Below are 27813 nucleotides of genomic sequence, written 5' to 3'. Positions count from 1 at the left end.
AACTTAAATATAGTCAGTTCTGCTATAACTTAATATGTAGTCAGTATATATATATAATATAACTTAAACTTATATATATAGCTTATAACATATATAAGTATATATATATAAGTATATATATATATATATATATAACTTAAATATAGTCAGTTCTGCTATAACACCATGAATGTACTCCTCAAAATTCCTGAAGATTATTGAGGAATAAAAATCACAATGCTTATGGAAAAGAGGGAGTTGAGATACCAATCAAAGATTTCATTAGTGTCACATTCAAAAATAAAAAGACAGGAATCTAATTAAAAACAGTAGCAGAGTGTTAGACCTCTTAAATAGTTAAGAAATACATAAATACTATAGTAAGTAGTGGTGGTGACCCTGGCCTCAGACTTCTCAGGCCAGTACCATGGTTTTCACTGGGTCTTGGCTGGCAGAGATGGTGACTATGGCCTTGATGGGAGGTAGGGGGCTATATGGTTACACAATAAATGTGGCACCTTAACAAAGACCTGAAGTTGCTTGTGGAAGTGGGACGTGGCTTTGTCCTACCGTATCTCTGGAGGAAATCTCATATAAGCAAACCGAAATCATGAGGGTTATGCTTTAGTTGTTCTGTCATATAAACATCTCATAGGAACAAATTCATGTTTTCAAAACAAGGTCAAAACAGATCTAACCACTCTTGTTCAATGATTTCTTGGTTAAAAGAAACTCGTGTTAAGTCTTGGAGATACCCGCAGAAAAGCGAGACACTCCCTACGCTCAAGGAAACTCATTCAAATGAAAGAGTTAACAGGTATAGGAGGATATCAGACAGGAAGGTCTGGTACATTTATTAAAAGGATGCATTTACTAAACAGACTTCTTTCATTTCCACTGATAAAACAGTTAGTTTTCTTATACTATCTTAAAGTTTGCAAAGTGATTTCAATGTTATCTAATTTGTTTTCCCACAGTGACCCTGTGAGTTCAGTACTATTATTCCATTTTTTTTACAGATGAGGAAACTGAGGCTCAGATTTTCACAGCTATAAAACTGAAGGCAATGGAGTTCCAGCAATGAAAACAGTAATTAAATCAACACAACCATTCCAGAAAAGGACCTGTTATTGGAGCCCTATGGCCAAAGACTTTTCTGGCTACCTGGACACTCTCTAATATGCCTTATCTTCTATTAGAATGTAAATTCCTTGAGGAAAGAGACTGTAGTGATTGCTAGTACAGTTATCCTTTCACACCGAGGAGATTAGGTATTGGGCTCCCCTCCTCCCCCCACTTTGAACCAGAGAAGTCTGAATTATTATGGTACTAAAAGATAAAATATTTGATACCACATAAAACTATACATATATTTTATGTATTTCTGAGCTTCTAAACTTTTTCTGTGTCGTTTGTACCTTCTGCAAAACTCCAAAAGAAATTCCCATTTAATTTCTTATGCCAAACCAGGATATATCAAAAGGGAAAGTCGAGATATGGAAGGGATAAAGTATTTTTATCCTCTATGCTTAGCACGGTGGCTGGCACATACTAAGATCATAAATGCTTTCAAGCTTTTATTCGTCTACTATGTGTCAGGTACTAGGTGTTGGTGATACAAAGAAAACCAGAAACAGTCTCTCCAAAAGTTCACAGTCTAGTAGGGGTGAAGTGGGGTGGAGGGGAGAAGAGGAGAGAACATTTAAACAACTCTGTGCAGACAAAAACATGAAGGATAGACTGGAGATGATCGCAGAGGAAAGTATGCACACAGAATATTTGCAGGATAAACTGGAGATAATCTCAGAGGGGAGCCTTTAGCATCCTGGCTTTCATGCAGTGTAATGGAGAAGAGACATCCTGCAAACAACTTATATGCAAACAAGATGTACACCAGATAAATTGGATATAATCTCGGAGGGAAGCCCCCAGCAGGCAGGTTCCCAAAGAGCTCACAGTCCAATGGGAGAATTAGTGAAGGGGGACAACTATGGATCAACAAGATATATTCAGGATAATTTGGAGACAGTCTCAGAAGCAAGGCTTCTCATAGTGGCGGAGCCTTGAAGGACGCTGGGAGGCGGAGGTGAGAGCCTGAGCTGTGCTGCGTTAGAATATAAGGATGCAATTCAGAAATTCCTAAGTAAATCAGCTGCTACTTATAAAATGCACCATTTGAACTGGGGTCTGACTCCAAACCCAGCTCTATTCATTGCACCTCCTTGGTGTCTATAAAACCGTTTCTCTTTTAGATTTTGAACCACTGGTTAAGGTTAACGACGGTGGGAAAGCCTGAGAGGCTTGCCTCCTGCGAGGTACAGCATAGACCTGGCCCCTGGAGGGGGTTCGAGAAGAGAAATCGATTACCTCGGGGCTAGATTAGCCAGGGCTCCGAGGCTGCTCGGGCTTCGATTGCTTTTACCCGGAAGTCGGAAGTGCGACGGGGCCCTTGGGCAACGGTAAGCGGCGTCCCCAGAAGTGGGCGGGGCCGGGCTGGCGGAGACTGCAGGACAGGGTCGAGCTGTCTCCCCGTCAGTGCTGCCGCCGCCGCCGCCATGACCACCCCGGATCCCAGCTACTCTCCCTTGTCCCTCGAGGATGACTTCAACTACGGCCCCACCGTGGCTTCGGCCAGCATCCACATCCGAATGGGTACGAGCGGTGCTGCGCCCCGAGGCGGGGGGGAGGGGCAGGAGGAGGGGGGAGGGGAGGGATTCGGGCCTGCGCTGCGGCGTCCCGCTAGTTTATCTCCCACCCCGCCCCCCTCCCCGAGGCCTTTGTCAATTACCTCCCAGGCGTCCTGTGTATTGCCTGTGAGTAAAATTGTAGCCCTATGCTTAGACTCTAAGCATCTTGAGGGCGGGGGTCGCCTGTTTACCTTTCTTTGCTTAGCACGGTGCTGGCGCAAAGCGGGCCATTAGTGACTACTGATTAATTAATTTTCCCCCGTCCCAGGAATGCCCTCCCAGTTCGTCTTGGGTTCCTCCAGATCTCGGCTAAAATCCTGCCTGCCGCTGGAACCCCGCCCCATTCATTCTATTGCTTTCCCTCGGGAGCATTTCCTGTCTGTTTATAGTGTCTGCGTCACGTCTCCCCCGGGACCGTCTTTTGCCTCTTTTTGTAGCCTCAGTCCATCCGTAAACATTTATGAAGCGCCTACTGGGTGCCAGACACCGTGCTACACATAACGTTTGTAACGATATATTAATGTAAATGCATCTACCTATGCGGCTTATATTTATAGCCGCATAGGTAGATGCATTTACATAACATGTATATCTACATTACATGAGTGTTTATAATCTATAATTTATAAGTACGCCTTTAGATGCATACTTATATGGACTTGTAAACTCAGCTGCAGAAGGGAATGACTAACCACTGCAGTGCCTTTTGTTAAGAAAATTCCAAAAGGCGGGGCTGCTAGGTGGCGCAGAAAATAGAGCACCTGCCCTGGAGTCAGGAAGACCTTAGTTCATATTCGGCTCCAGACAATTAATTAACACTTAGTAGCCGTGTGACCTTGGGCAAGTCATTTAACCCCAATTGCCCTGCCTTCTCTCCTCCAAAAAGCAAAAAAAAAAAAAAAATTAAAATCCCGAGTTTCCAGCACACTTTTCTAAATCCAGAATGGTTTCCCCTGCTCACTCACCCCAGGGAATGTCAGAATTTGAATTTGAATCCAGGTCTTCCAAGCTTTGAACTCTACCTTGTCACGCTGCCTGACATAGTTAATCTCTCAGGAAAGAAGCTTTTGGATTTTTTTCCTCCTTTATCTCACATAACCCTTCTCATACTAACAGTTTAATCAGATTCCTGAGGCATAGTAGTTAAAGGCTCCTTTCTTCATATAGGTCAGAAAGAGTGAGAAGACTGACTGCCTTGGGAAGAGAGATTTGTGTTCTAGCATATTGGGAAATGAAGCCGAGATTGTTGAAGGCTTCAAATTAAATTTGCTCTGTGGTATATTAGCCAAGGGATCCTAGTGTTTATCCTTAACTAATAGGAAAAGTTGTGGTGATGACTAGGAGTTAGTAGTGTATCTGGAACATATTTGCAAAGGTAATCTTTCACAGACTCATTTGAATTTTAAAGGTAGGAAGGTTTTGGTTTTGGAAGGGAATGAAAAAAATTGCTGACATGTTTGTATGTTGAATTATTTGAAGACTGGAGGCACGATCGAGAGGAGAGGATTATGAAATTTTTTTGAGTGGAGGGGGTATAAGATTTTAGTGGTAGAAGGAACCTTAAATGTCTAATCCAATTCTTAAGGAATTTGCCCAAGGTCACAGAGTTAGGGTCTGGGGCAGAATCAGGATTCCAGCGCAGGACTTTTGCCTCTAAATCAGGGATTTTCCTGCTGAACCACCTGCCTCCCCTGTGAGGTGGGTTTTGGGATATGGAAGCTGAATTGGGGAACTGTTTTTCTTTTGTAGGCTACTGAACTCACTGGAAGCAAGTTGGGTTAGTGGAAATAGCAGAGGTTCTGGAGTCAGAGGACAGAGTTCGCATCCTGCCTCTGATGTTTCCTGTCTCTCCGACCCTGGGAAGTTATTTAACCTCCCTGGGCTTCAGTTTCCTTATATATAAATGAAATGGCTTCTTCAGTCTTTTCTGTGTCTAGATAGATCTGTGATCCCAATTTAAGCTTCTCTTGAAGCATTAGGATCATCATTACAAACGTTAATTTTCTCTCCTGCAATAGAATTATCAGATACGCCAGGGCTACAAAGGAGAGGCTGTCTGAAGCTCCACTCCATTACCCCTTGGTTGGTATTTGTTTATGGCACAAAAAAGCCCTCGAGGCTCCTGGGGAAGGGAAGCAGAGAAGAAATGCCTAGTCATGGAATTTTAGAATTGGAAGGGATCCTAGAGATAACCTAGTTCAGTCTTATTTTACAGATGAAGAAATCGAGGTTTAGAGAGCTCAATAGCGGGGCTGAGGTCAGAGGGCTAATCAGCCGAAGGGCTACGTCCAGATCCCAGGATTTCTGTTTCAGGCCAGAGCTGGCAGCTTCTCAGGTGTGGGAGGTTACTTTACATCTCTGCTGTGTCAGTGAATATTCCTGCCTTTGTAGGAGGAGAGGGTCCATCAGCACTGCTGCATTCTGAGGACCATAAGAGATTTCTGTTTGCCCCCATGCTGATTTTATTTCATTAGCTAGTAGCTCTTTCCTCTTCTGATTAATCAAGATAATATCTATAAAGTGCTGTGCATACTTAGTGTTTGGTCAAGCTGTCTCCTACTTGCCAACCACTCTGCTACTGCCACCATTCATAACCCTGGACACCGATTCATTCTTCTCTCCACTGTTCTTGTCCTAATTTATTTTCTTCTTCCCTTGTGTCTTGTCTCCTTTCTCAGCTTTTGGATAAAGCTTTCTTCTATAGTTATCAGCAGTCAGTAAGTTTAGTTGTCCACACACTGACAGTGTATCACGTGTGCTCTTCAAGCCTTTGGTTCTTTTCCCTGTTCAGAGCTCTTTTCTATGCCATCGAGAGACCTGAAAAACCTTTGGCTTTCCCATTTAGCTCTGTCCCAGATGCCCATGTAATTCTTGTCCTTGTTTGTTTATTAATCCTCAATAGAGGATCAGCTGGAGTTGCTGATGGTGTGCCTCATCAATACCCTTCTCTTCCTATCTGTATCTTTCCCCCTCTGACTGGTGCAGTTCTTCAGTAGATACTTTATTAAGCATCTGCTGTGTATGGGAAAGGTATTGCAAAAGACAAGCACTTGCATGCTGTTATAAATTGAGAAAATGCAGTCCTTCTGGACAAAGGAGAGATCTAGACAATTAGTGTTCTGAGAAAAGCTCGAGTTTAGGGTTAGGGGAAGTGAAGACACTTTACACTAAGGGAAATACAGAAAACTAATAAGACAGGTTTTTTTCCCCTCCACAAGAATATAAGGTTGATTTTTGTATGTGGTCTTAAGTTGATTTTTTTTTTCCTAGAGGACACAGGCTATAGGTTTATAGGAGCATAGATGTAGATAAGGCATGTTAGAAATGGGATTGGAACTCAGATCCTCTGTCTCCAGAGTCAGTTACATTCAAGAGATGCATACATTTCCTTTTAGAAAGCTTTCTGATTTTTTGAAGGTTGCAATAAAATTCAAGCACTTAGAAATTTACTTCACAGGTATTATCTCTGGAAAATCAATTTTCCATATACAAGAAAACTCAATTTTTTATTTCAATTGACCACTTAGAACAAAAGATTAATAGAAAGAAATACACAGAAACCTAGGAGAACTATTAGGAAGAGAGACAAGAAACACATACTAAAAGGACAGTGGAGAAGACTACCTCAGTTCCTGAGGATACCAGATAACAGGTGTTAGTTGTATTATAATAAAACCATAGAACAGATATGAGGCCTTGATGTACTTCAAGGTAGAGATGTTATCATATAAAAATTACTTGTCTAATAAATCTCATCTGAAATAAGTATACTAGCAATAATATCAATTAAACATTATTTACTTGTGTTAGAATATAGAATGCCTTTTGAGTATGTTTGGCTACTATAGGTTTCTTAAAGTTGTCTAAAAATCTTAGATCTGCTGTTTTTTTCTCCCAGATTTCCCTGAAATAAGGAGAAGCATTCAGAATTGTTCCATTAAGGTTAGGGTCAGGCCCAGGGCTTGGTAGACCCTCAAACATTTGTTGATGATGGTGTTTTTCCCATAGAAAATTGCTTTTAAAATTAGAGACTAACTTAATTCTCCCAATCCCTTGTCTACCTGCTTAGGTTGCTTTAAGTTGTAAGTAATGCTATTTTATTTACTGTGGGGACATGCCATTGCCATCAGAAAGCAATATAGCAATATGGTTTGGTTTTTATTGTTTTAAAAGTGAAAACAAAAGTCTTTATTGCAACATATATATTTCAACATATAACTTCCCAGGCTGCCCCGCTTATTTATGGCTTCTTGTGAACTTCTGTTCTCATCTATTCATTTTGGGGGGGGGGGAGGCAAGACAGTTGGGGGTAAATGACTTGAATAAGGTCACACAACTAGTTAGGTGTCAGGTGTCTGAGGTTGGATTTGAACTCAGGTTCTCCTGACGCCAGGGCCTGTGCTCTGCTCACTGTGACACCTAGCTGCCCTTCATTTATGCATTTTTAAAAAGACTTCAAAGACTCTTTTCTCTTTTTGGGGGGAAGGGGGCAGAGGCAACAGAGGCAAACCTGTTAGCTAGCTTGCTTCCTTCTCTCCTTAAAATCTTCCACTTGCTCCTAAGCAAATAAATGAAGGCACAAACAGTTCCTGTAACAGACAGCATAGTCTAACCCAGAAAAACAAATCTACACATTTGCCGTGTCTGCTTTTGTACGGCGAGTCGACCACCCCTCTGACAGGAGGTAGGGAGCATACTTTATCTTCAGTCCTCTGGAGATCATTGCAGTGATCAGTTGTTAAGTCTTTCAGAATGTTTATCTTTACCATGTTGCTGTATAAATTGTTCTAGTTCTGCTCATTTTATGGCAGTTCATAAAGGCCTTCTGGGTTTCTCTTGGAAGCTTCCCTTTTGTCTTTTCTTACAGGGTGATGATATTCTGTTGCTTTTGTGTACTGTAATTTATGAGTAGTAAGGAAGGTTGTCAGTTTTTCCTCATCTTCACTGACAACTGATTTTGCCAGCTTGATTCTTTGCACTGCTATAAGGTAAGGGCAAAGCAGTCTACTCTACAGAAGACGCTTTGCTAAATGAGCTAACCCCAGAAAGCCTAATCCATCCCCACCTGTTAGGTTCTCTTTCCTGAAAATAAGACTAAGAAAAACAGTTTCTAGTGTACTGAAAGCCAAAAGCTATAAAGCAATATTTCATAAACTGCTTCTAAAGCACTTGAAAGTTTGTGAACTTTTCACACACATTTTCTCATTTGTGTATAGTATCCTAAGAGATACAAAGCAGTTACTATTGGCCCCTTTTACAGAAGAAGAAGCTGAAGCATAGATGAATGCTAAGTTGAGACTGGAATCTGGGTTCTTTGAATTTGATGGTAGGAAAGTGAGCTAGCTTCAGAATAAGAAAGCTAGAAAAGCCCAGCTGTGGAGAGCTAAACAGGGATCTCTCAGTGGTCAAACAGAGGTTGAGGTCATGAGTCAGTCACAGTACAGTCAGACCTTCGTTATACACAGCCCAGCCTTTGGCTCTTTCCATCATTCACCACTGTTCTGGGTCTAGTAGGCAAAAAAAAAAAAATTCATCAGGGGCTACGAAGCAGAAAACAATAATGTGGCCAGCAGTCCAGAGGTAAAGACGTGAAAATTATACCTACACTTACATGTTGCTTCCTTGACTAGAAGGAAAGGAGCCCCTTCTGGCTGACAGAATCTTCACAGACTGGACTCTTCATTTAAGAAAAAAGAAGTGCCAGAAGGGATGAGAGAAACACTGGGACTCGGAACATGCAAGAAAAAAGGAAGGAAGCCACAAAGGGGGATGAGGACGTGGAAGCTTAGAAGAGTTGGTGGGGATTGGAGCCACAGGCCTCAGTACACGGAGGAGAGTCTGTGACCAACAGAGAACAAGAGACCCCAGGCCAGCTGCCAGCCAGCCACACCCACCTCTGCTCTGGACGCCATCTGCAAACGGGAAATAATTTTTTGGGTGAAAATGATGATATTCTTGACCCTCAAAGAGTCGGGGTTTTGTTTTGTTTTTTAAAGCTGAAGCTTCTTGGAGATTTATATGTCAATTAGAATTTTTTAATCCATTTTGAAATTTGACATTGAAGAATTTGGTCAGTTATAAACTACCAAAGTAATGGGATCATAACTAGTGAAAACACATTTGATGAGATTCAGTTTTCTACAAGAAATGTTGTTGCTGCTATGTATGCTTAGGGAAGTAAAAACGTATGTTTTCTCTCATAGGTTTTCTGCGCAAAGTCTACAGCATTATTTTTCTACAAGTTCTCTTAACTACTGTGACAGCAGCAACTTTTATGTACTTTGATAGCATACAGATCTTTTTATCTAAAAGGTAAGGTACCCTTGAACCAATTTTTATTTTATTTTTGCTTTTTGGAGGGCAGTTGGTGTTAAGTGACGTGCCCAAAGCATGAAGTGTTTGAAGCCAGATTTGAACTGAGGTCCTCCTGACTCTACCTAGCCGCCCTTCCTTGAACCATTTTTAGGCTTTTAAAGCATTATCACTAGGGAATGAAACTATGCTGTATTCCAATCTAAATCCATTTGGAGAGAGAGGTTAACTTGATCACCTAATACATTAGAGTTGGATTTTGGGGGGGATAGGAGGTTGTTGGGTTTTTTTGGCCTAATAACATTTGCTGCTACACTATTGAGAAAAGATCACCACAGGTTTTTTAAATGGAAATTCTTTTTAGTGACAGAGCACGATGTTATTTTATAGCTCATAATGATTAATACTAATACTAAGTAAAATGTGAAAGCAGCCTAAACTCACCATTAATGACCAGTCCATCAGCACAGAGCTAAACTAGAACTTACTGCTAATTTGTACTAGTTTTATTCTGAAGGGAGGATTCCTGGGGTAGAAGTCAGTGACTCCAGCAGTTGCTTTAATGAGTCCATTTTTATCTATTCCTAATTATGATTAAAGAACTGAATAATTTATACTTTTAACCAGTCAACAAACAAACATTAAGTGCCCACGTGGGCTCGGCACCCTCAGGGAGCTCACAACTCCCTGTCATTAGGGAGATAGCAAGCAAACAGATACGTAAAAACTCTAGAAAGGAGTAATAGGAAGTGAGTAAAAGAGAGACAGCCCTAAAATTAAGGGGGGGGGGAGGCTTCCTGTTATGGGAGATAGGATTTTAGTTGCTACTTAAAGGAAGCCATGAGGCTGGGATGAGGGAGAGCTGGAGAAAGCTGGAGGATCTCGTTCATGGGACGTCAGGAGGACAGACAGCATCAGTGGGTCAAAGAGCATGTGTCCCTGGTAAGTTGTAAGAAGACTAGAAAGGAAGGAGGGGGCTAGCTTATGAAGGGCTTTGAGTAACAAAGCATTGTGTACTTGATTCTGGAGACAGTAGGCCTCCACGGCAGGCCTGCACTAGAATGTATTGAGTAGAAGGGAAGTGACACGATCAGGCTTGTACTTTAGGAAAAGTGACTGAATTGGATTGGAGAGGGGAGAGATTTGAGGCAGGCAGCCCCACCACCAGGCTATTGTCATATCCATATATGAGGCGATGAGGGCCTGTAGTAGGGAGGTGGTATTGTATTCAAGAGATACTGCAAAAGTGAAATCAGTAGGCCTTGGCAACTGATTGGCTATGAGGGAGTGAGGAGTCCAGGATGACTCCTCAGGTGTAAGCCTGAGGGATTCAGAGGATGGTGTTGCCCTCTAGAGCAGGGCCTCCTAAACTTTTTCCACTCATGACCCCTTAAACTGTGGGTCGGGACCCTGTAACAAGCTTGAGACCCACACTTTAAAAAACACTGCTTTAGAGTAATGGTGGTGTTAGAAGGTGAGGGATTTGGGGAAAAGATGAGTTCAATTTTGGACATGTTGAGTTTAAGATGTCTGCTGGCCATCTAGTTTGAGATGTCTGAAGGCAGTTGGAGATGTGAGATTGAAGGTGAGCAGAGTTTGGGGTCAGACAGGTAGATCTGAGAATCATCAGTGTCGATAGGGCATTAAATATAGTGAAATAGTATAGCAGGAGAAGAGAAGAGGGCACAGGACAGAACCCTAGGGACATCGTTGGTTAGAGAGTGTGATCTAGAGGAGGAGCCAGCAAAGGAAACAGGACGAGTTCCAGGAGAGGGAGCTGCCCTAAAAACCTAGGGAGAACAAGAAAGTGTCGAGGCAGGGAGCGTGATCAGCAGTGTTAACGGATGCAGGATTTGGCCACTAAGAGATCTTTGGTAACGGAGAGAGCAGTTTTGGTGCAGTGGTGAGATCAGAAGCCAGAGTGGTAAGGGTTTAAGAGAGTGAGAGGAGAGGAAGTCGAGGTACCTGTTGTAGGTGGCCTTTTCAGAGAGTTCACCACAAAGGACAGAAGAGATGTAGAACTCCATTTAGCAGGGATGGGAGGATCGAGTAACAGATTTTTCAGGATGGGGGAGATTAGGACATGTTTATAGGCAAAAGGGAAGGAGCCAGTAGAAAGGGAGAGGTTGAAAATAAGTGCAAGAGTAATGATGACTGAGGGAGCAATCTGTTTAAGCAGAAAAGATACAGCACTAAGATTTTTCCCAGGATGTCTTTGTTTTCCCCTCCCAGAGATCCACCTCATCTTAGAAATACTTCATTTTTTAAAGACAAAATAAAAAAGGGAAAAAAAATTGGCAAAGCCAACCAATACATTGTAAAAACATGTGCAATGCAGTATATCATACTAGTGGACCTCCCACTTCTATATAGGTGGGGTGTGGATGGGAATATCTTCTCATTCCTTCTTTCAAGTCAACGCTTGTTCTTTGTGATTTGCTTTTCTTTTTTTAGAGGTCCTTTCTGTTTATATAGTTGTAATTTGTACATACTGATTTTTTGACTGCTTCCTTCACTCTGTCAGTTTATATGTATTTATCACATTCGTCATTTCCTTTAGCCATTCTGCAGTCTATGGGCCCAATAGTCTATCCTTAGGAATTACTTTTGGATAGCCATGAATCTCATAGGAGAGGCCCTATAAGTTTTGGGAGTTGAATGTAACAAGCATAATGACATCTGTGTAGCACCTCACCATTCATAAAGAAATCCTTCTTCTAAACCCAGGACATAGCCATAAAAATGGTACAAGTAAAATTAGAAGGGAAACAGTTGACTAGGGAAAAAAAGTCTTTGTGGTAGAGATCTCTGAAAAACGTCTCGTTTCCAAGATAGGTAAGAAATTGATTCACATTTGTAGGAATAAGAGCCACTCACCAGTTCATAAATTGTCAAGGGATATGAACAGGTAGTCCTCAGAAGAATATCTAGTTATTAACAGACACATGCAAAATGCTCCAAATCACTAATAATGAGAGAAATGCAAATTAAAGTAACTGTTATATTCTACCTCATACCCGTCAAATTGGCAAAAATGAGAAGAAGGGCAAGTCACAAATGTTGGAAGGGCTTTGGGACAGTGGGCGCATAAATGCACTATCAGGAGATTGTGAATTGGTCTAGTCATCAAAATGGAAACATTCCATACACTGGCAGTCATGTGACATGTGACAAGTTTGTCTCTGTGCCTGCTCTTACGTAGTAGCAGAAAAAAGCCTTGACTCCAGGCTTGAGGTTCAGACCCTGCTCTCCCAGAATGTTAAGTTGTTTCACTGAATGCAGTTTTATCTCTTGCGACCTAAGGCTGCAAAAGAGTCTTAGAAGCAGTGCTCTTCTGGCTAACAAGGGGGGTAGGTCTTTGGACTTTTTGCTTAAGCTATGCAGATAAAAAGATCATTTTCTAAGGAAACATGTGGCTACCAGGCGTGCAGACCTCTAGGACCTGACTTTAAATCCTTGCTCTCATTGCCTGTATAGCCAACTCTTTGGATCTCTGTTTCCTTCCGTGTCCTTCAACATCTCTTCTAGCAACTCAAGATCTGTGGTCCTTTGTTAAGAGTTTATTATTAGGGTGCAGTAGGTTCTTGAGTAAAGACGTTCTTAAATCATAGGTGTGTTTAATAACATTTTAATTAATTTGATATAAAATTTCAATGCCTTTAATTTAAAATATGTTCTTTCTTGTCTATAGTCCTGCATTGATGTTCATATCTCTCCTTGGATCTTTTGGTTTGATTCTGGCATTGGTATTATACAGGCATAAACATCCTGTTAACTTATACCTGCTCTTTGGATTTGTGAGTATTTTTGCACTTTTTATTCTTTTGAATAAGTAATTGAAGTTTTCTGTTTTTTGGTTTTTTTTTGCTTTTTGAAGGGACAGTTATGGTTAAGTGACTTGCCCAAGGTCATAGCCAGTTTTGTGTTAAGTGTCTGGGGCCAGATTTCTGACTCCAAGGCCAGTGCTCTATTCACTGCGCTACCTAGCCTCCCCAGTAATTAAATTCTTAAAAAATTGTCTCCATTTAGTCTAATTTTCAAATATACCTTTAGGAGAAAAAATGAATTCTTCAGTTGACTTTCCAGGGCTCTCCATTTCTCAGTAATTTCTCTTTTGCAAAAATCATTTTGCTGAGATGATGGGCCTTTACAAAAACATGCTTGGAGGGTTGTATATCTCTTTGTGGAGAAAAAAAAATCTCTTAAATTTATTTTGAAGTGATGGTCAGGAAGGAGTACTATATAGTTCAGGATAAAATTCATCTGACAATATACTTCAAGTCCTAAGCACTGGATTTCAATTTGCTTTATTATTTTTTTTCTTTTTCCTTTAGTCTTAGTACAAACCCAAGTTAATTTCTCAGTTTTGAACTGAAAAACTGTTTAAGCGTCTTAACCGTGGGTGGGAAAAGGACTGGCCCTGGAATCACAGGTCATGGGTTCAAATCCTGCCTCCGAACTTTGCTCCCTGTGTGATCTTGGGCGAGTCTCATAACCTCTCTGAGCCTTAATTTTCTCATTTATTAAGACAATCGTAAAGGAAGGGTAAGCAATGCTGTACATAAGTGTACCTCAGAACTTATAAAATGATGTTCATAAGTCACCAGCTTATGAAGAATTGGGCTCCACAATTAAACTCAGTCAGCTGTTTTGAAACTACAAATTTATTTTCCACTGAAAACAATAGTGTAATAATTGGTTTATAAATGTTGTAAAGAATACTGGATTCCAAAATTAGAAGGCCCACCTGAGTTCACACCTGGCCTCAGACACTTAACACAAAACTGGCCGTGTGACCTTGGGCAAGTCACTTAATCCCAATTGCCCCTCCAAAAAGCAAAAAAAAAAATTAGAAGGCCTTTGTTCAAGTGATCTTGCCACGTACTAGCTGTGTGGTCTTGGCTAAGTCACTTCTCTACCTCAGTTTTCTCATCCATAAAGAAAAGAGCTTGGACTAAATTATCTGTAAGGGTCCTTCCAGCTCCAGGGGCAACTCCATTAGGCCTGGAGTCAATCAGACTGAGTTCAGATCCAGCCTCAGACACCCACTAGCTGGGTGACCCTGATTTCCATGTCTGTAAAATCATCTCTAGGCATAGTTGTGTTGGAATTATGGTATCTGATCTTTATTTCGGTTTAATCGTTACTCCCAGCCATTCGAGGTAGCCATCTGCATCACAGTAGGAAGTCCTAGCATTGTCCTTGGCTCCATGTACCCAGCCACTGACCCCATCTAGGAGTCCGCGAGCACCCCCTTTAGCAACAGGACGTTCCAAGACTTGCTGTGGCTGTAGTTTCTGGCTAGAGCTTTTATGAGAGATATTCTTTCCATGAAGTACAGTGGCTAATGTCACAAGATGAAAGAAAAAAGGAAGGTATAAATTAAAGAGAAGGAGAAGTTGGAGGTATGTCAGGTGAATTTTTGTAGTGTATTTTGTCGTTCCCCATCTTAATGCAAATTACATAACGTTAATCTGTGACTTAACTAGAATTAGAATCTAAATTTCTTTTAGTCTGATGATCTTTTGTTTTCAGGTTAATAGATGTAACAAAACAGTACCCTTTGCAGGTTTCTTGAAGCCTAGTCTTAGAATAAATGAGACCAAAAATACCTTGAATTCCTTACCAAGCAGTATTTCAGCAAACTAGATAAACTTTGCATACATTTGTATAATTCACAACTTTTTATTTTTCATAGACACTTTTGGAATCTTTGACCGTTGCTGTAGCAGGTAAACAATTATTCTACACAATTTTGAAGGAATCTTTAAAGTAGTAACAAATTCTCAGGTTAAAAAGGGCGAACTCTTGGCCAAACTTTAGCGTTTTCTATATAGATGTTTAATAAATACTTAGTAAAGCAAAACATACCAGAATATAATGAATCAAAGGTTAATCATACACTTGAAATAGCAAATTCAGTTTTGCTAGAGCCTGTGAAGAATATAAGGAAATCAAAGGAATCAGAGTGCTGCATTTCCTGTATATTTCCACATCTATAAAATCAAGGTAATTCCTACCTATCCCTTAAACTAAGTGAGAAGGCTGTTAGGAAGACAAGCAGTGTAATGATTTTCATCTCAGACCTTGTGTTTTTCACATTAGAAATAATAATAGCATTTTATGCTAGACCTCACTAGTTGTGGCTTGAGGAGTAAGTTTTGTTTTAAGACCATAGAAATTGGATTCAAAATTCTATCCTCCTACTGCCCGTGTGTGAATTTTTGATGGCAGAAAATGAAAGGGTAGGGGGTGGGGATGAGAGAGAGAGCACAGCTTTCCTCAGAGTTTCCTCTAATTGTTTTTTCCCCCATTATTATTAATAAGTAACAACTGACAGGCTTTCATGTCACTTCCTTTACTCTCTAATGACTATATAAATTAGTAGAGAAATGACCAAAAGTCATCTAATTGAAGAAGGCCAAAGAGCAAACATGGATAATTAATCCCTGAATAACTGAGAATTAGCTTTTATGTTTTTTGGTACAAAACACTTCATTTCGTATTTTACTATTGCACCTCTATTAACACGTCAGGCAGTCCCGATAGTTTCTATGGGTGCACAGTGTTCTAATATGTCCCGTTCAAAGCAGGGTGGGGAGCATCTTAATCATCTTGGCTATCATTTGAGAAGTGAAAAATGGAGTATTGTGGGGGGCTGGGGGGTGCGGGGGTGGGACGTGGAGCTTTTCTTTATGTTAAATACCAGCTGGGTCTGTTTTGTAGTTGGTATATTTTATGAACATTGTTCAATATGTTTTTATTTTACAGTGACTTTCTATGATGTGTATGTTGTTCTACAAGCTTTTATGTTGACTACTGCAGTATTTCTTGGCTTAACTCTATACACTTTACAATCCAAGAGAGATTTCAGCAAGTTGGGAGCAGGGTAGGTTTTATTCTCAACTATAAAATACATGCTTTTTTCTTTCTTTTTTGTTATTCCAGTCGATAGGCAATAGTGGGAAATATATTTGAATTTTTTATACTGAAAGCTCTGGATATTCCCTACTACTAGAGGAAAGCATTATCAAGGGGGATAATGTGCTTTTATGTTTGGGGATCAGGCCCTATTTTTCCAGACTAGAGTATGGCAGAAGATGACATTAAAGAATTTGCCCTGACTGTTGCCTGGGTAAAGACGAGCTAAAATGAAGGAAAGTACCTTCATTTATCTTTGAGTATCTGTTTTTCTTTTTAGAGGAAAGAGAAAAGTTGGAGGTCTGGAAAAATCTTGTTTGCTAAGGGTAATCAGCTTTATTAGAAGGCTGGACAAAACACAAAAGCAGTTAGGACCAACCAGGGATTTCTGTTAACAGCACAGAAAGCAAGTTAGTTAACTTTGTTGGTTAGATTTTCAAAAGAAGATTACCTAACCAGCCAATTGTTGAGGTATTCCTAAACTTTAATCCAGCTGATTAGCTAGCTTCTTTACAAAACTAAACCAAAAAAAGAAACTTTTTGACTGTTCTTTATTTTGTTTTATCACCATTTAGAACAGGGGTCTTTTATGGGCTTACCTCAGTTTATGGTGTGGCATTTTATTCCACTGGCCACATTCAGTACTTTGTGCCCATTGGGTGGATTGGCATTCCCCTGCTTTGACTTTTCTGGGAAAGCTGCTTATGTAGTTTTCATTTGAATGGAAATTTTAGATTTCTTGTCTAAAGTATCCCCTTGTACTTAGCCTGGCCTTGCCACCCCCTGTTCTTTCTTAACCCTTTAGTCAACTACTTTAACTCTGTACCATTCTTAAACTCTCAAATCTCTTGCTCTCTTGTCCTATGGCAGCTCTATCCTTGACCAAGCCTGGCCCAGAATTAATTCCACAATCTTGCATCCTCCCTTCTACTTAGAGTCCTGGGGGTCCTAAATGCCGGAGGAGGGCATTCAGCTATGTTCACTGGGTCCACCACAAATTTATATTTTCTGGCTTATAAAAGGCATTTAGTAAATACTTGTTGGTTGATGATTTAATTTCATTTGGGCCTCCGCTGCAACCAGGCAGTCCTATCTTTTCTAATTGATTCTTTTTCCCTCTTCACAACTGTTCCAAACTTTTTATTTCACCCTCTCAGCTGAGGTCTTTGCTTCATACTTAATTGAGGAAATCAGGACCATTTCCCAAGATTTCCTTCTTTTTCCTACCTTCTCATGTTGCAACATCTTGACATGACTCCTGGCCATTTCCTCATTTCTTTCAGGCTCTGATGAAGAGGTGACCCCTCTTACCGAATGCCACTCCTCCCCAGGTTCCCATGGGCCCGGTTTTCCTTTCTTCCTTAGCAGATGCCATTGCTGTCTGAATGTTCCTCCCTCTCTTATCCTCAGTATCTTCCTTTCTAAAAGAGTTCTATAATACCGCTGCCCAGCCAGGGCGATTGTGAGGATGACAGGAGATATTTATAAAGCACTCTGCAAACCTTAAAGGGCTGTGTCATCATCATCGTCATCATCATCTGCATTCAGCCCTAGACTCTAGTTCCATTCTTGCAAACTTCCTATTGGACATAGAGCACCGGATGTCCCATAGGCATCTCAGAATAACCGTGTATAAAATAGAACAGACCTTTCCCCATAAATCCCATCCTTCTACTGAACTTCCTTCATACTATCCAGGTCACTTTCCAGTCTTCCAGGTTCACATGGACACAGCATCCACAGGAAAAGGGGAATCAAACCTAGAGGATAATGGAGGGAGGCATACATGTAGTGAGCACATACTCACCCCTCTGATGCTGCCAGGCTTTGAAGTCCCTTCTCTCCTGCAGGGTCTTCAGAGAATCTTTACCCCCAGCCCCCCAATCCCTTGGTCCTTGCTTAGCAGAGATCCCGTAGTCTGTACCTCTCTGCAGCTCAGCATTACATCACCAGGGCTGCCTTTCTCTCCAGTCCATATCATCTCTTCTTTGCTGCCAAAAGTAAAGCTGCCTCCATCTTCAGTATCCTTGCTAGTCATAGGTATTTAACAAATACATATTGAATAAGAAAATAGACTTTTAATATTGGTGTAGGAATATTATTTTATACATTTTTAAGTGATTCCTTGTTAGAAATCAAATATTTTTAAAATGTGATTGTTGAATCTTGAAGAAAATAGATCCTGTGTATAGAAATTATACTTTGAAAATATAATCTAACCTATTAATGCTTTTATTTTTACAGACTCTTTGCTGTTTTGATGATTTTGCTTTTGTCCGGATTCTTGAGGGTAGGTTCTTTTATCACAGTAAGTATAAAAATAATTCCCAATAGGTCATTACAAGTTAACCTTGAGTATTGTGACATATTAATAAAATAATACTACTTATAATAATCTAGAATACTTCAGTAATTAATAGTGTTTTAATAATCTCTTTAGAAAAATCAAGGCTTCATGTTAACCATTACTGTTACTCTATAACTGAAGTATTTCATTTTAAGTACAAGAAAATAATTTGAGTGATGGATTAGTATGAAATATGCTAGTTATTAAACTATTAGAATGTGTTGTGTTTTTTTTTTTTATTAAAGTCTCAATTGGTAGAGTGTGTTAAGGGCCTTCCTGTACACAGGAGGCCTGTGGTGCAGCTGGTAGAGCATCAAGGCTGGAGTCAGAAAGCCCTCTGTTCAGATCCAGCCTCAGGCACTTACTTAGTGGCTCTGTGAAAGTCGTGTAACCTCTGTCTACCTGCTTCCTCATCTGTAAAATGGGGATAATAACAACACTTAACTTGTAGGGTTATTGTGAAGGTCAAATGAGATAATAGTCACACCGCACTTGGCAAACCTGAAATCATTGTATATAATGCTTTATTATTACAGCGTTATAGACTGATAATAATTCAACTGAGATAATACAATATTCACCTAATTGGTTTGTTCTTTAGGTTTCTTGCAGCATCTTTAAAATGGCATATGTAATAATGCCATTCATCTCCTATTTGAGATACTTTAATCTCAAGATAGACTTTAATATTAGATATCTGTTCTATCAATGTGGATATGCCCCCACAGTTATAGATCTCAAGCCCTCTGTAGCTTAGGAGATAGTTTTCAAGGGTAGCTGTAGCCAAAAGACTTCATCATTCTGAGATCTGGTGATGGGCCTGTCCAGACTTAGCAAATTTAATAATGATTTATCTGTACTAATTGCATGTTATCTCCCAAGGTTGCTGTGAGAATCAGATGAGATAATGATTTAATGATTGTACAGCTCTTAGCACAGTGCCAGGCACAAAGTAAACATTATATAAATGCTAGCAGTTGTAATTAAGGCGAAGCCTCACAGGACAGGCTTTTAATCCATCACCAAGTTACTCAAAACCATTTTGGCTTGGTAGGGCTTGCCAGGCTTGTACTCTGATGGCATAGCCTGTGTGTGACACACACACTCACACACACACACACACACACACACACTTTCAAGCATATTTTTTTTATTTTTATATGTGTGTATATATACTTACACACATTTATTTACTTTATAGCTGATTAGATGAGAGGAGAGAGGTCAGAAGTAATAAGCTAGAGAATTTGTACATGGGTGGCAGATTCCATTGACATGATAATAATTCAGAAGAAATCAGTCAGCATTTATTAAACCCATATTATGAGCCAGGTAGCCATTATAAGCACTAGAGATACAAAGTCAAAAGTAAAAACATCCCTCCATTCAAGGAGCTTACATTCTAACGGTAAAGACAGATATTTGTAGAATACATACAAAATGAGTACCATGCTTTGGGGAGGAGGTCGCTAGCAGTTGGAGGGGGTCAGGAAATGAATCAAAGAAAAGGCATTTGCTAAGTACCCTCTGTATGCCAAGCAGTAAGTTAAATGCTGGGGATTCAGATAGGAAAACAACAAGTCAGTCCCTGTTCCTCTCAAAGATCTCTGTTTGAGGGAGATAACACATAAAAGAGAGTTCAGCTGTGGCACTCGTGGAAATGCCCTGAAGTCCTAAAGCTATTTCAGAGAAGCAGATGGCAAGGCTAGGAGTCCTTACGTAAATGTTTTAGCTACTTGTTAGAGGGGGAATGTATACACAACACACTTTTACATTTAATCTGCATTATTAACATTTTCCCCATCACTTTCTTAAGTCTAGGCAATCTACAAAACGATCAGGTCTTGATTTGTAGCATTTTCTGTTTTTCAAGGTATAAGTATTCACACTGAAAATTTAACATTCGGCTCTTGCAAATTAGTAGGAGCTGGCTCCAAGACACAGCTGTTTTAGGCTGTCATGATACCAGTGCTGAAGGACCTCTAAAACATAGAGTTGCTGCCGCAGATGGTAAGCCTTAGGAGACAGTGGCAAGGGCTGGTGGGTCTCCATCTCACCCAGAGGAAGAATGAGTGAGATGGAGGTGAGGAGAGGCTTTATTGCAAGCATGGGACACAGAAATGAGAGATTTTGTGTTTGATAGAGCAAGTGATCCGTTATGGCTCAGTTGCAAAGTTCATGGAAGGGAGTGTAAGAACACCAGAAGGATAGAAAGGGGCGGCTTATGGAAAGTTTCAGATGCTTAATAGAGAAGTTTATATTTAATCCTAGGGTTAATAGAGAACTACTCGAGTTTCCTGAGTAGGGAGGTGCCATGGTCAGACTTGTGCTCTTGGAAAATTGTTTTGTAGCTGTGTGGAGGCTGGATTGGACTGGAGAGACACTGAAACAAGGCACCAGAGAGCAGATGGATTCAGCAGTGCAGGAGAGAGGTGAGAGGTGCCTGAAGTGGAGTGGTGGTTTGATGAGGAGAGAGAAGGATGCAAGAGACAGTGCAGATATGGAAGCAACAGGATTTAGCAACTGACTGTGTGCGTGCAATGAAGAGTTGTGGATGTCACTGAAGAGGCAGTTTTTCTACGTTGAGAAGCCATTTGAGATGACTAGTAGGCAGTTGGTGAGATGGAATTGGAGTTCAGCAGAGAGACCAGGACTGGAAATCACCTACATGGAGATCATTCCTACCATGTTCTGATGAAATCACCAAGAGTGAAAATGCAGAAAGAGAAGGAGACCTAAGAGAAGGCAGGTGATGTCACAAGTAGTGAGATCAGGGAAGGAGAATGAACTTCTCACTTCTCTTGGTGGAGTATGAAACAAGGACCCCAGCTGCGAGGGTGGAAGGAGAAGGGCATGATGTGGGAGATTTCAAGAGAGTGGACAAGGTTTGACACAACTGTTGTAGAGTGAGACACCATATAGGGGGAAGTAGAAGGATTGCCGTAATGCAGGGAGGGCTCAAGTGAGATTAGATGTGTGCATCTGTAGTGGACTCAGGCATAGTTGCATGACTCTTCCATGTGAGTAGGAGCAGAAGAGGCAAACTGTGAGTGATATGCGGGCAGGGTTTGGCATCTGGTGAACAGCAATAGAACAAGTGAACGAGAGATTCAAGAACAGAGGACGGGGCAGAGTTGGATTGGATCACCAATGGGTTGAGATTTGGGAAGAGAGGGGAGTGTAGCCCTAGCAGGGGTCCTGGCCTGGCAGAGTTCTGAGAGGAGTAGAGGGATCAGAGATCATGGAAGTATAAAAAACAGTTTTAGGAGGAGGAAGATTTAGGAAGGGATAGAAATGTAGCCGATTTCGACTAGATAGAGTAATTTTAAAATTCTTGATCCTGGAAGTAAAGCAGGTGTAAAGTACTGGTAGGCTGAAGGGGGTGACTGTCCCTATGTGTAGCTGGCATTTGATCAGTAAGTTAATAGCGATTGAGTGAATTGAGGAGCTGGGAGGTTAAGGTATTAGAATATTGACGTTTGTTTTTTGCCCCATTATCTGGGCAGGACCTGTGAAAGATGGACCAGAAACTGACTCACTGAGGAAGGAAGGAGGATGACTTGGGGGTCAGTGGAGAGAGGAAATCTGGGGCATGTGAACTTCAGATAACAAGAGAGAATGAAAAAGAATAAAGAGGTCATTTAAGCCAAATTCTTAGTGAGAGGAACAAACCAGTGAAGGTCTTGGAGAACAGCTCATGAAGCATCCTCCCTGTGGCAGAGCAGAGCAGTGGGGTGTAAGTGTGGTTCCTGTATCTGGTGTTGGGCTTGTTTTTTTCCATGTTACAAAGGAAATGTTCAGTATAGGCAGAGGAGGGGAAAATTTTCCCCTGAGAAGTATGATGTAAAGCTAAAATGCATCAGTAAAACATTAAAAAACATAATCCACAACTTTGGACATGTTGAGTTTTGACCCCAGAATATTCAGGTGGAGAGGACCTTTATACAGTCTGAAATGTGAGTCTACAGCTCAGAGATGTTAGAGTTGGAGCTGTAGAGTTGGGACTCATCCATTGAAACCGTAGGTGGGGCTGAAATGGCCAGGGAAGAGAGGAGGGCCAAGAACAGAATGTTATGTCTGTCATTGATTTGTCTTGGCAGCTCCCCCTACTGGTTTCTTGCTATCATTGTTCTTAGGCCAATTTTCCCTCACTGGGTTCCCTGTGGAATGGAATATAGTGTTTTCCCTTCCCCTGTTGCCCCTGAAGTCAGCACATGTCTTTTCCCGAGGGTCCTGATGTGTTTTCATTAGTCTTTATCACTAATCACAACAGGGGAATATCTACTTTATATTTGTGGTCTCGTTGCTGTAGGCACTTTTTCCCTGGGTAGACATCCAAGCTCACGTACTTCTTACCCTTTGTGAGTCTTGTCCTTGTTCTTTTCCACAAATCCTCCACAGAGCATTTTTGTAGCAGGTTGGAGCCTTTTAACACAAAGTTCTGGAAGTCTTTAGCCAGCCCCAGTCACTTTCACTTCATTACCAGTCATTCTGCAAGAACTTTTTAGTCATTGTTCTCCTCTTTGTCTCAGTGACTATGGAGTTCTGCCCTCACCTCTGCCCTCTGGCTGAGAAAAGCACTTCCTTATTTAGCCTCCAAGGATTTTTCCTCTTTACTTCTGAATTCAGTGTATTGACCTAGGAGTAACCTCTTTTATCTTCCTGGAGGTCTCAGTGAATCTGGCCTCTAAAAGTCCTAATTTAGCCTTGGCTTATTCATTCTCTACCTTGTTGATTTGCTTTATTCACTACCTAATTGTTAACCCTGTTCTACCCTTTAGGAAAAATTTAACTTTTGTACCTGCTGCCCTAGACTGACATCAGAGACACCTTATCTCTGAAGGTGACGGGTCTGGAACCCAGGCTGCCCTGATTCCTTTTTTTAAGCTTGCCTTTTCCTACTTTTGGCAGGTCCCCGCCTGACTGTCTTTCTCCTTCTGTTCAAAATGAGCACTTTCTGTTGACTTCACCTTTGACCCTATATCACCAAGTTGCCAGTTTAGTTTTGATCTAATCCTCAGCAGATTGGGAAACCTAAGATAATAGACATTCAGAGAATAAGCATATGCCAGGTAATAAGAATAGCTAACACACATATACATGCATAGAACTTTTAAAGGTTTGGAACGCTGTGAAGTAATGTATCTCACCACATAATCGCTGCGGATTTTATGTCACATTTTTTACAGAAAAGTGGGATGCAACCATTATGTGAAGTTTTGTTTTTCAAATTGTGCTGGTATTACTTAAAAATCACTTATTACTAAACTCTCTTTGGTGCAAGATTAAGATGCATGGAACCCTCGTGAATATATGTTGAAATTAGGAAGATTCAGGTCTTGCCATGTCGCGTGACTTACTCATGGCAGTTTCACCTGCCCGCTGGCTCCCCTTGGGCCTGTGGCTTGTCATAGAGTTCAGTGCAGTTAGTACTGTATCGCTCTGAACAAACCACTCAAGTTGGCTTTTGGAAATACACTGACAGTGCACATGTATTGGGAATTCTAGGCTCACGGCTCCATAGGCGTGAGAGAGAAATGCGTAGCCATATGCCACTGGTGAATACATGGCTGCTTTGTTTACCTTTGAAATGGTGTGACTAACAGAATTATGCCATACAACGCTTACTTGATGAAAAAAGTTTTAAACCAGTTCTTGAACCAGAAACACCACAGGGTGTAACAATTATGCGGTGGTGACATTTATTCAGTGAAACACGGCACTACTTGTAACACAACACACATGGTGGTTATGAGTATGCTGGCATAGCTGTTCACAGTAGCATTCTTCTGGAAAGCTGCTTTACACTTCTACTCTCCCCATTTTACTGATAAGGATATTGAAGCCGAGAGGTTAAGTGACTTTCCCAGGGTCTCCCAGCCAATAAGTGTCTGAAGTCAGATGGGAATTTAGGTCTTCTTTATTGTGCTGAGCTGTCTGTCCCTTCCCTCTCTGCCAAACTTATTTGTGACCCATCTGTAGGGGGGAAGTTGATTTCCTTGACCTTCTCTAGCACGGTAGGAAAATACCTATACAACAACTGTATAAAAACAGAGGAACATCTACCCCCCCCCATCTTTCTGACCTTCCCCCCAGCCCTCCAGAGGGTCATGTCCCCTCACAGTATCACAGACTTGCTTATTACTACTCAGTCTCCAAAATGTGCCTTCCTTGCCCTCATAGCTTGTCCTTTCATTCTTTATAGCTCTCATATCTTTGCCTTTCTATTTCCACTGTCCCCTCATTCAGACGTCATTCCGCTTTGCCTGCTTCTGTCACTTTCTGTTTAGCTAACTGCTTATGTCTCCTCTGCCCTTGACTTCACCCCTATACTCTAGTTCCATATTTTCAGTTCTCTGTATCCTAACAGCACTATGCATTTGATAATATTTCAAATTGAACTTTCTTTTCCCAAGCTCATCTTGGTTAGTTTGGTTTCTATGCCTTTGGATCCACCTCTCCCCAAGCCTGAAATAGATACCCTTCCACTGACCACTTACCATATGATATACTTACTTGATTGAAATCCCTTTCCCTCCTCAGATTTCTCACTGCACTCTGGATGCAGATTATCCATCATTTCTCTGCAGCCTAGTTTGTCCCCTGATTAAATCTGCCTAGATAGTGCATCAGTTTCTTAACTGGGCTCCCTATTTCTGGTGTCTCCTTGATACAATTCATCAATATATGCCATAGCTAGATTAGTCTGTCCATAGGATGATTTTGTTTATGTCACTCTACTGTTCTGAAACCTTCCTTGGCTTCCCATTGTCCACCAAATGAAATAGAACCTGTTAGCTTGTTACTCATTGCCCTTTCCCTGATCTCAGTTTAGCTTTCTGTTTTATATTCTGCTTCTTCACTGTGTATACTCACATTCTCCCCTAACTAGACTACTCATGGGTCCCTAAGCACAACTTATTTTCCCACTTCTATGTCTTTATTCTTGCTGTTTTCTCTACCTGTGAATACCTTGCCCTTCATCTCTCTTGACCACCCTAAGAGGTCCAGTTCTGTGCTCTCCCAGGAAGTCTTCTTTGATCAAACCCACCCTAAACATCTGTATACTTGTCTGGAACCTCCTTTAAAGGCACTCGTCACATACAGTCTTACAGTATGATTATTTTTATATCTAGTTTTTCCTACTAGATTTTAAGTGTCTTGAGAATAAGAGATTATTTTATTTTAGCTTTCAACTCTCTACCTCCAAAACATCTAGCATAGGACTTTTCACATTTTAGGTGCTCACTGTATGTTTTATAAATAAATGGGTGAGTTAATAGAATCATAGATAATGAAATCCTAACATTTTTTAGGAAGTTTCGATTGAATTGAATTGTCAACTTTGAAAGGAAAAAATTTGGGATGCAAAAGTAAATTATTTCAGTTCTGAAGAAGTTTTCAAATATCTCATTGATTTGGAGATGACTGAGTTCTTGAAGACTATGCTGATAGAACATAAATTCTAACAAACTGGAAAGGCTTCAAGTATGGGCTTAATGACGAAATAGGTGCATTGTTAGAAGAGCAGCTGAGCTAAATTGGACAAGTTTATCACCAGGTTGTTTGCAAGGTGGTGAATTTTTCAACTGTAGTCCATCTCAAAGACTACTGCATAGGGGTTGTGACTGGTGTCTATTGAAAGGAGTGCCCACCAAGACAAAATTACAGACTTTTAGAATAAGAAATGCTTCTATAGAATTCTAGGTGACTGCCAAATCCCAGACAAAAAAGTAAGTTAATTGTAAAAGCCATTTTATACTATTACACTATTACTCATTGTGGTCTAGTATAAAGTAATGCATTTAGAATACTTTATTTGGAATTTATATGCTTTTAACATTTTGTTTTTAAAATCATGTTTTATTTGCTAGTAGTATTTAAGAATAATTAGCTGCTAATTATAACAGGTAACTTCAGATCTCCTGGAAATACTTTTTTCAAATATTAACCTACATATATTTCTTTTTTAATCTATAGTTCTTCTATAATAATGAATTGGTGGAGGTGATCTTTTCTGCAGTGGGTGCTCTTCTGTTCTGTGGATTCATCATTTATGATACTCATCTACTGCTGCATAAAGTGTCCCCTGAAGAGTATATATTGGCTTCCATCAACGTCTACTTGGATATCATCAATCTCTTCCTGCACCTGTTGCGTTTAATAGAAGCATTTAATAAAAAGTGATTGAGAACAATAAAATGTTTGAGTAAATAATGAGGCTTGGACTATAGATCGTTAAAAATTGTTTTGCTCGGATCAGGAGGACCCGAGTTCGGTTCTTGCCTCAGACACTTAACCCCAACTGCCCTCCAAAAGGCAAAAAAAAAATGTGTTTTGCTCTCTGATTACTCAGTATTTGTGAGATTGAAGCTTTACTATGTTTTTTGTATCTGCCTGCTACCACATTTTTGATTTAGAACTTGTGAATAATGTTTCATAGTGCTCTCCATTTGATTTTGGATTCTCCATCAAAATGTCTAAACTTAATAGGTCTAACAATATTTATTCTTCGTGAAGACTAGAATTAGGTTTTGCACCCAAGGAAATTCTTAATTAAAATTGTATGTTGTCTTTGATTTCAGTAATGAGACATTAAAAATCTTCTCTTATTTTTTCCTGCTCTAAATTTGCCATAGGTTGATAGTTTGCAGTTCAGAATTGAATCATGAATACATAATATAAAATTAAGGCTTTCTTTGTAGAGTGATTTAATTTTCTATATTTTTCCATAAGTACTACTCTGAAATTTTTTATTTGATTTGCATTGTATTTTGAAGGCCTTAGTTCCATTAATCTTAATCATAAGGAAGATATTTAATTAAACATTTTGGAGCCATGCAACTGACACTTTCAGAACATTCAGTATTGTAATAAAAGATCTATTTTAAGATGAAGTATAAACAATGACAAATATTTAAATGCTGTATAGGTTTAATTTTAAATTCAGAATGTGTTCGTGTATTTAGGATGTGCATATGCTATTAAACAACCTACATTTTAAAGTGTAGGCAGAAAAATGTACGTTGTGGTTTTATTTGGGAATGCTGTGCTAAGTGCACACAGTAGGGATATTTAAGCCAATGAGAAGACAGGACTCATTGGAAAAGACCTGGAGGTTAGGAAAGGTGGAAAGCAGAAAAAATGGTAGAGGATGAGATAGATTAGATAGTGTCATGGAAACAAGGAACATGAACTTGGACAGACTGGGAGATAGTGGAGGATAGAAGGGCCTGGCGTGCTATGGTCTGTGATAAGGTCATAAAAAGTTGGACATGACTGAACAACAAAAATGTGTGTGTGTGTGTGTGTGTGTGTGTATACGTACATCACATAGCCAGTAAGATTTAGCACTCTACTACTCTAATTTTGGTAATTATGAGCTTTTCTTAAGGAACAGATAAGCGCTACCTAGTGTTGAGGCTTTGTAGAAACCTAAATGGGCTTCCTCATGGGAGAAAATGACACTTGTGGTGACGTAGTATAAAGGTGGCTGGCAATAACCATTTAGTTGTGTCATCCCAGAGGATGAGGCTAGTGGATTGCTTGAGTTTGGGAGTTTTAAAC

General features: G+C 40.3%; 2 protein-coding genes across 3 annotated transcripts in view; one reads left to right on the top strand and one right to left on the bottom strand.

The window, feature by feature from the left end:
- The window catches only part of IRAK3 (interleukin 1 receptor associated kinase 3), a 114648-nt gene extending 111287 nt beyond the window's left edge, over positions 1 to 3361 (bottom strand). Inside the window, exon 1 of the mRNA XM_069080956.1 lies at positions 2858 to 3361. The gene's annotated coding sequence lies outside the window, so the exon portion shown is untranslated. The remainder of the gene's footprint in view (positions 1 to 2857) is intronic.
- On the top strand, positions 2428 to 27266 carry TMBIM4 (transmembrane BAX inhibitor motif containing 4). 2 transcript variants are annotated; one of them, XM_069080965.1, is made up of 7 exons: positions 2428 to 2631; positions 8870 to 8978; positions 12670 to 12775; positions 14677 to 14710; positions 15750 to 15867; positions 18144 to 18207; positions 26227 to 27266. In XM_069080965.1, the coding sequence occupies exons 1-7, from the start codon at positions 2535 to 2537 to the stop codon at positions 26431 to 26433; spliced, it is 735 nt and encodes a 244-aa protein (XP_068937066.1). In that variant the 5' UTR covers positions 2428 to 2534; the 3' UTR covers positions 26434 to 27266. The 2 variants fall into 2 exon arrangements, with proteins under 2 accessions (XP_068937066.1, XP_068937069.1); XM_069080968.1 differs by having other exon boundaries at positions 2430 to 2631; positions 18144 to 18189.
- The last annotated feature ends 547 nt before the right edge of the window (positions 27267 to 27813 follow it).

This window comes from Petaurus breviceps, unplaced genomic scaffold (assembly GCF_028583685.1).
Source record: "Petaurus breviceps papuanus isolate PSGF00001 unplaced genomic scaffold, PetGlider_PUasm1.0 154, whole genome shotgun sequence".
NCBI lineage: Eukaryota > Metazoa > Chordata > Mammalia > Diprotodontia > Petauridae > Petaurus > Petaurus breviceps.
This window is presented reverse-complemented; position numbering and strand designations above follow the sequence as displayed.

What these genes read in the sequence shown, in the direction of transcription:
- TMBIM4 (XM_069080965.1), top strand. Translation starts at nt 2,535, where the DNA reads ATGACCACCCCGGATCCCAGCTACTCTCCCTTGTCCCTCGAGGATGAC. An exon ending in TTTGACCGTTGCTGTAGCAG is followed by an intron (nt 14,711 to 15,749) that starts GTAAACAATTAT and finishes TTTATTTTACAG; the next exon opens with TGACTTTCTATGATGTGTAT. An exon ending in GGGTAGGTTCTTTTATCACA is followed by an intron (nt 18,208 to 26,226) that starts GTAAGTATAAAA and finishes TTTAATCTATAG; the next exon opens with TTCTTCTATAATAATGAATT.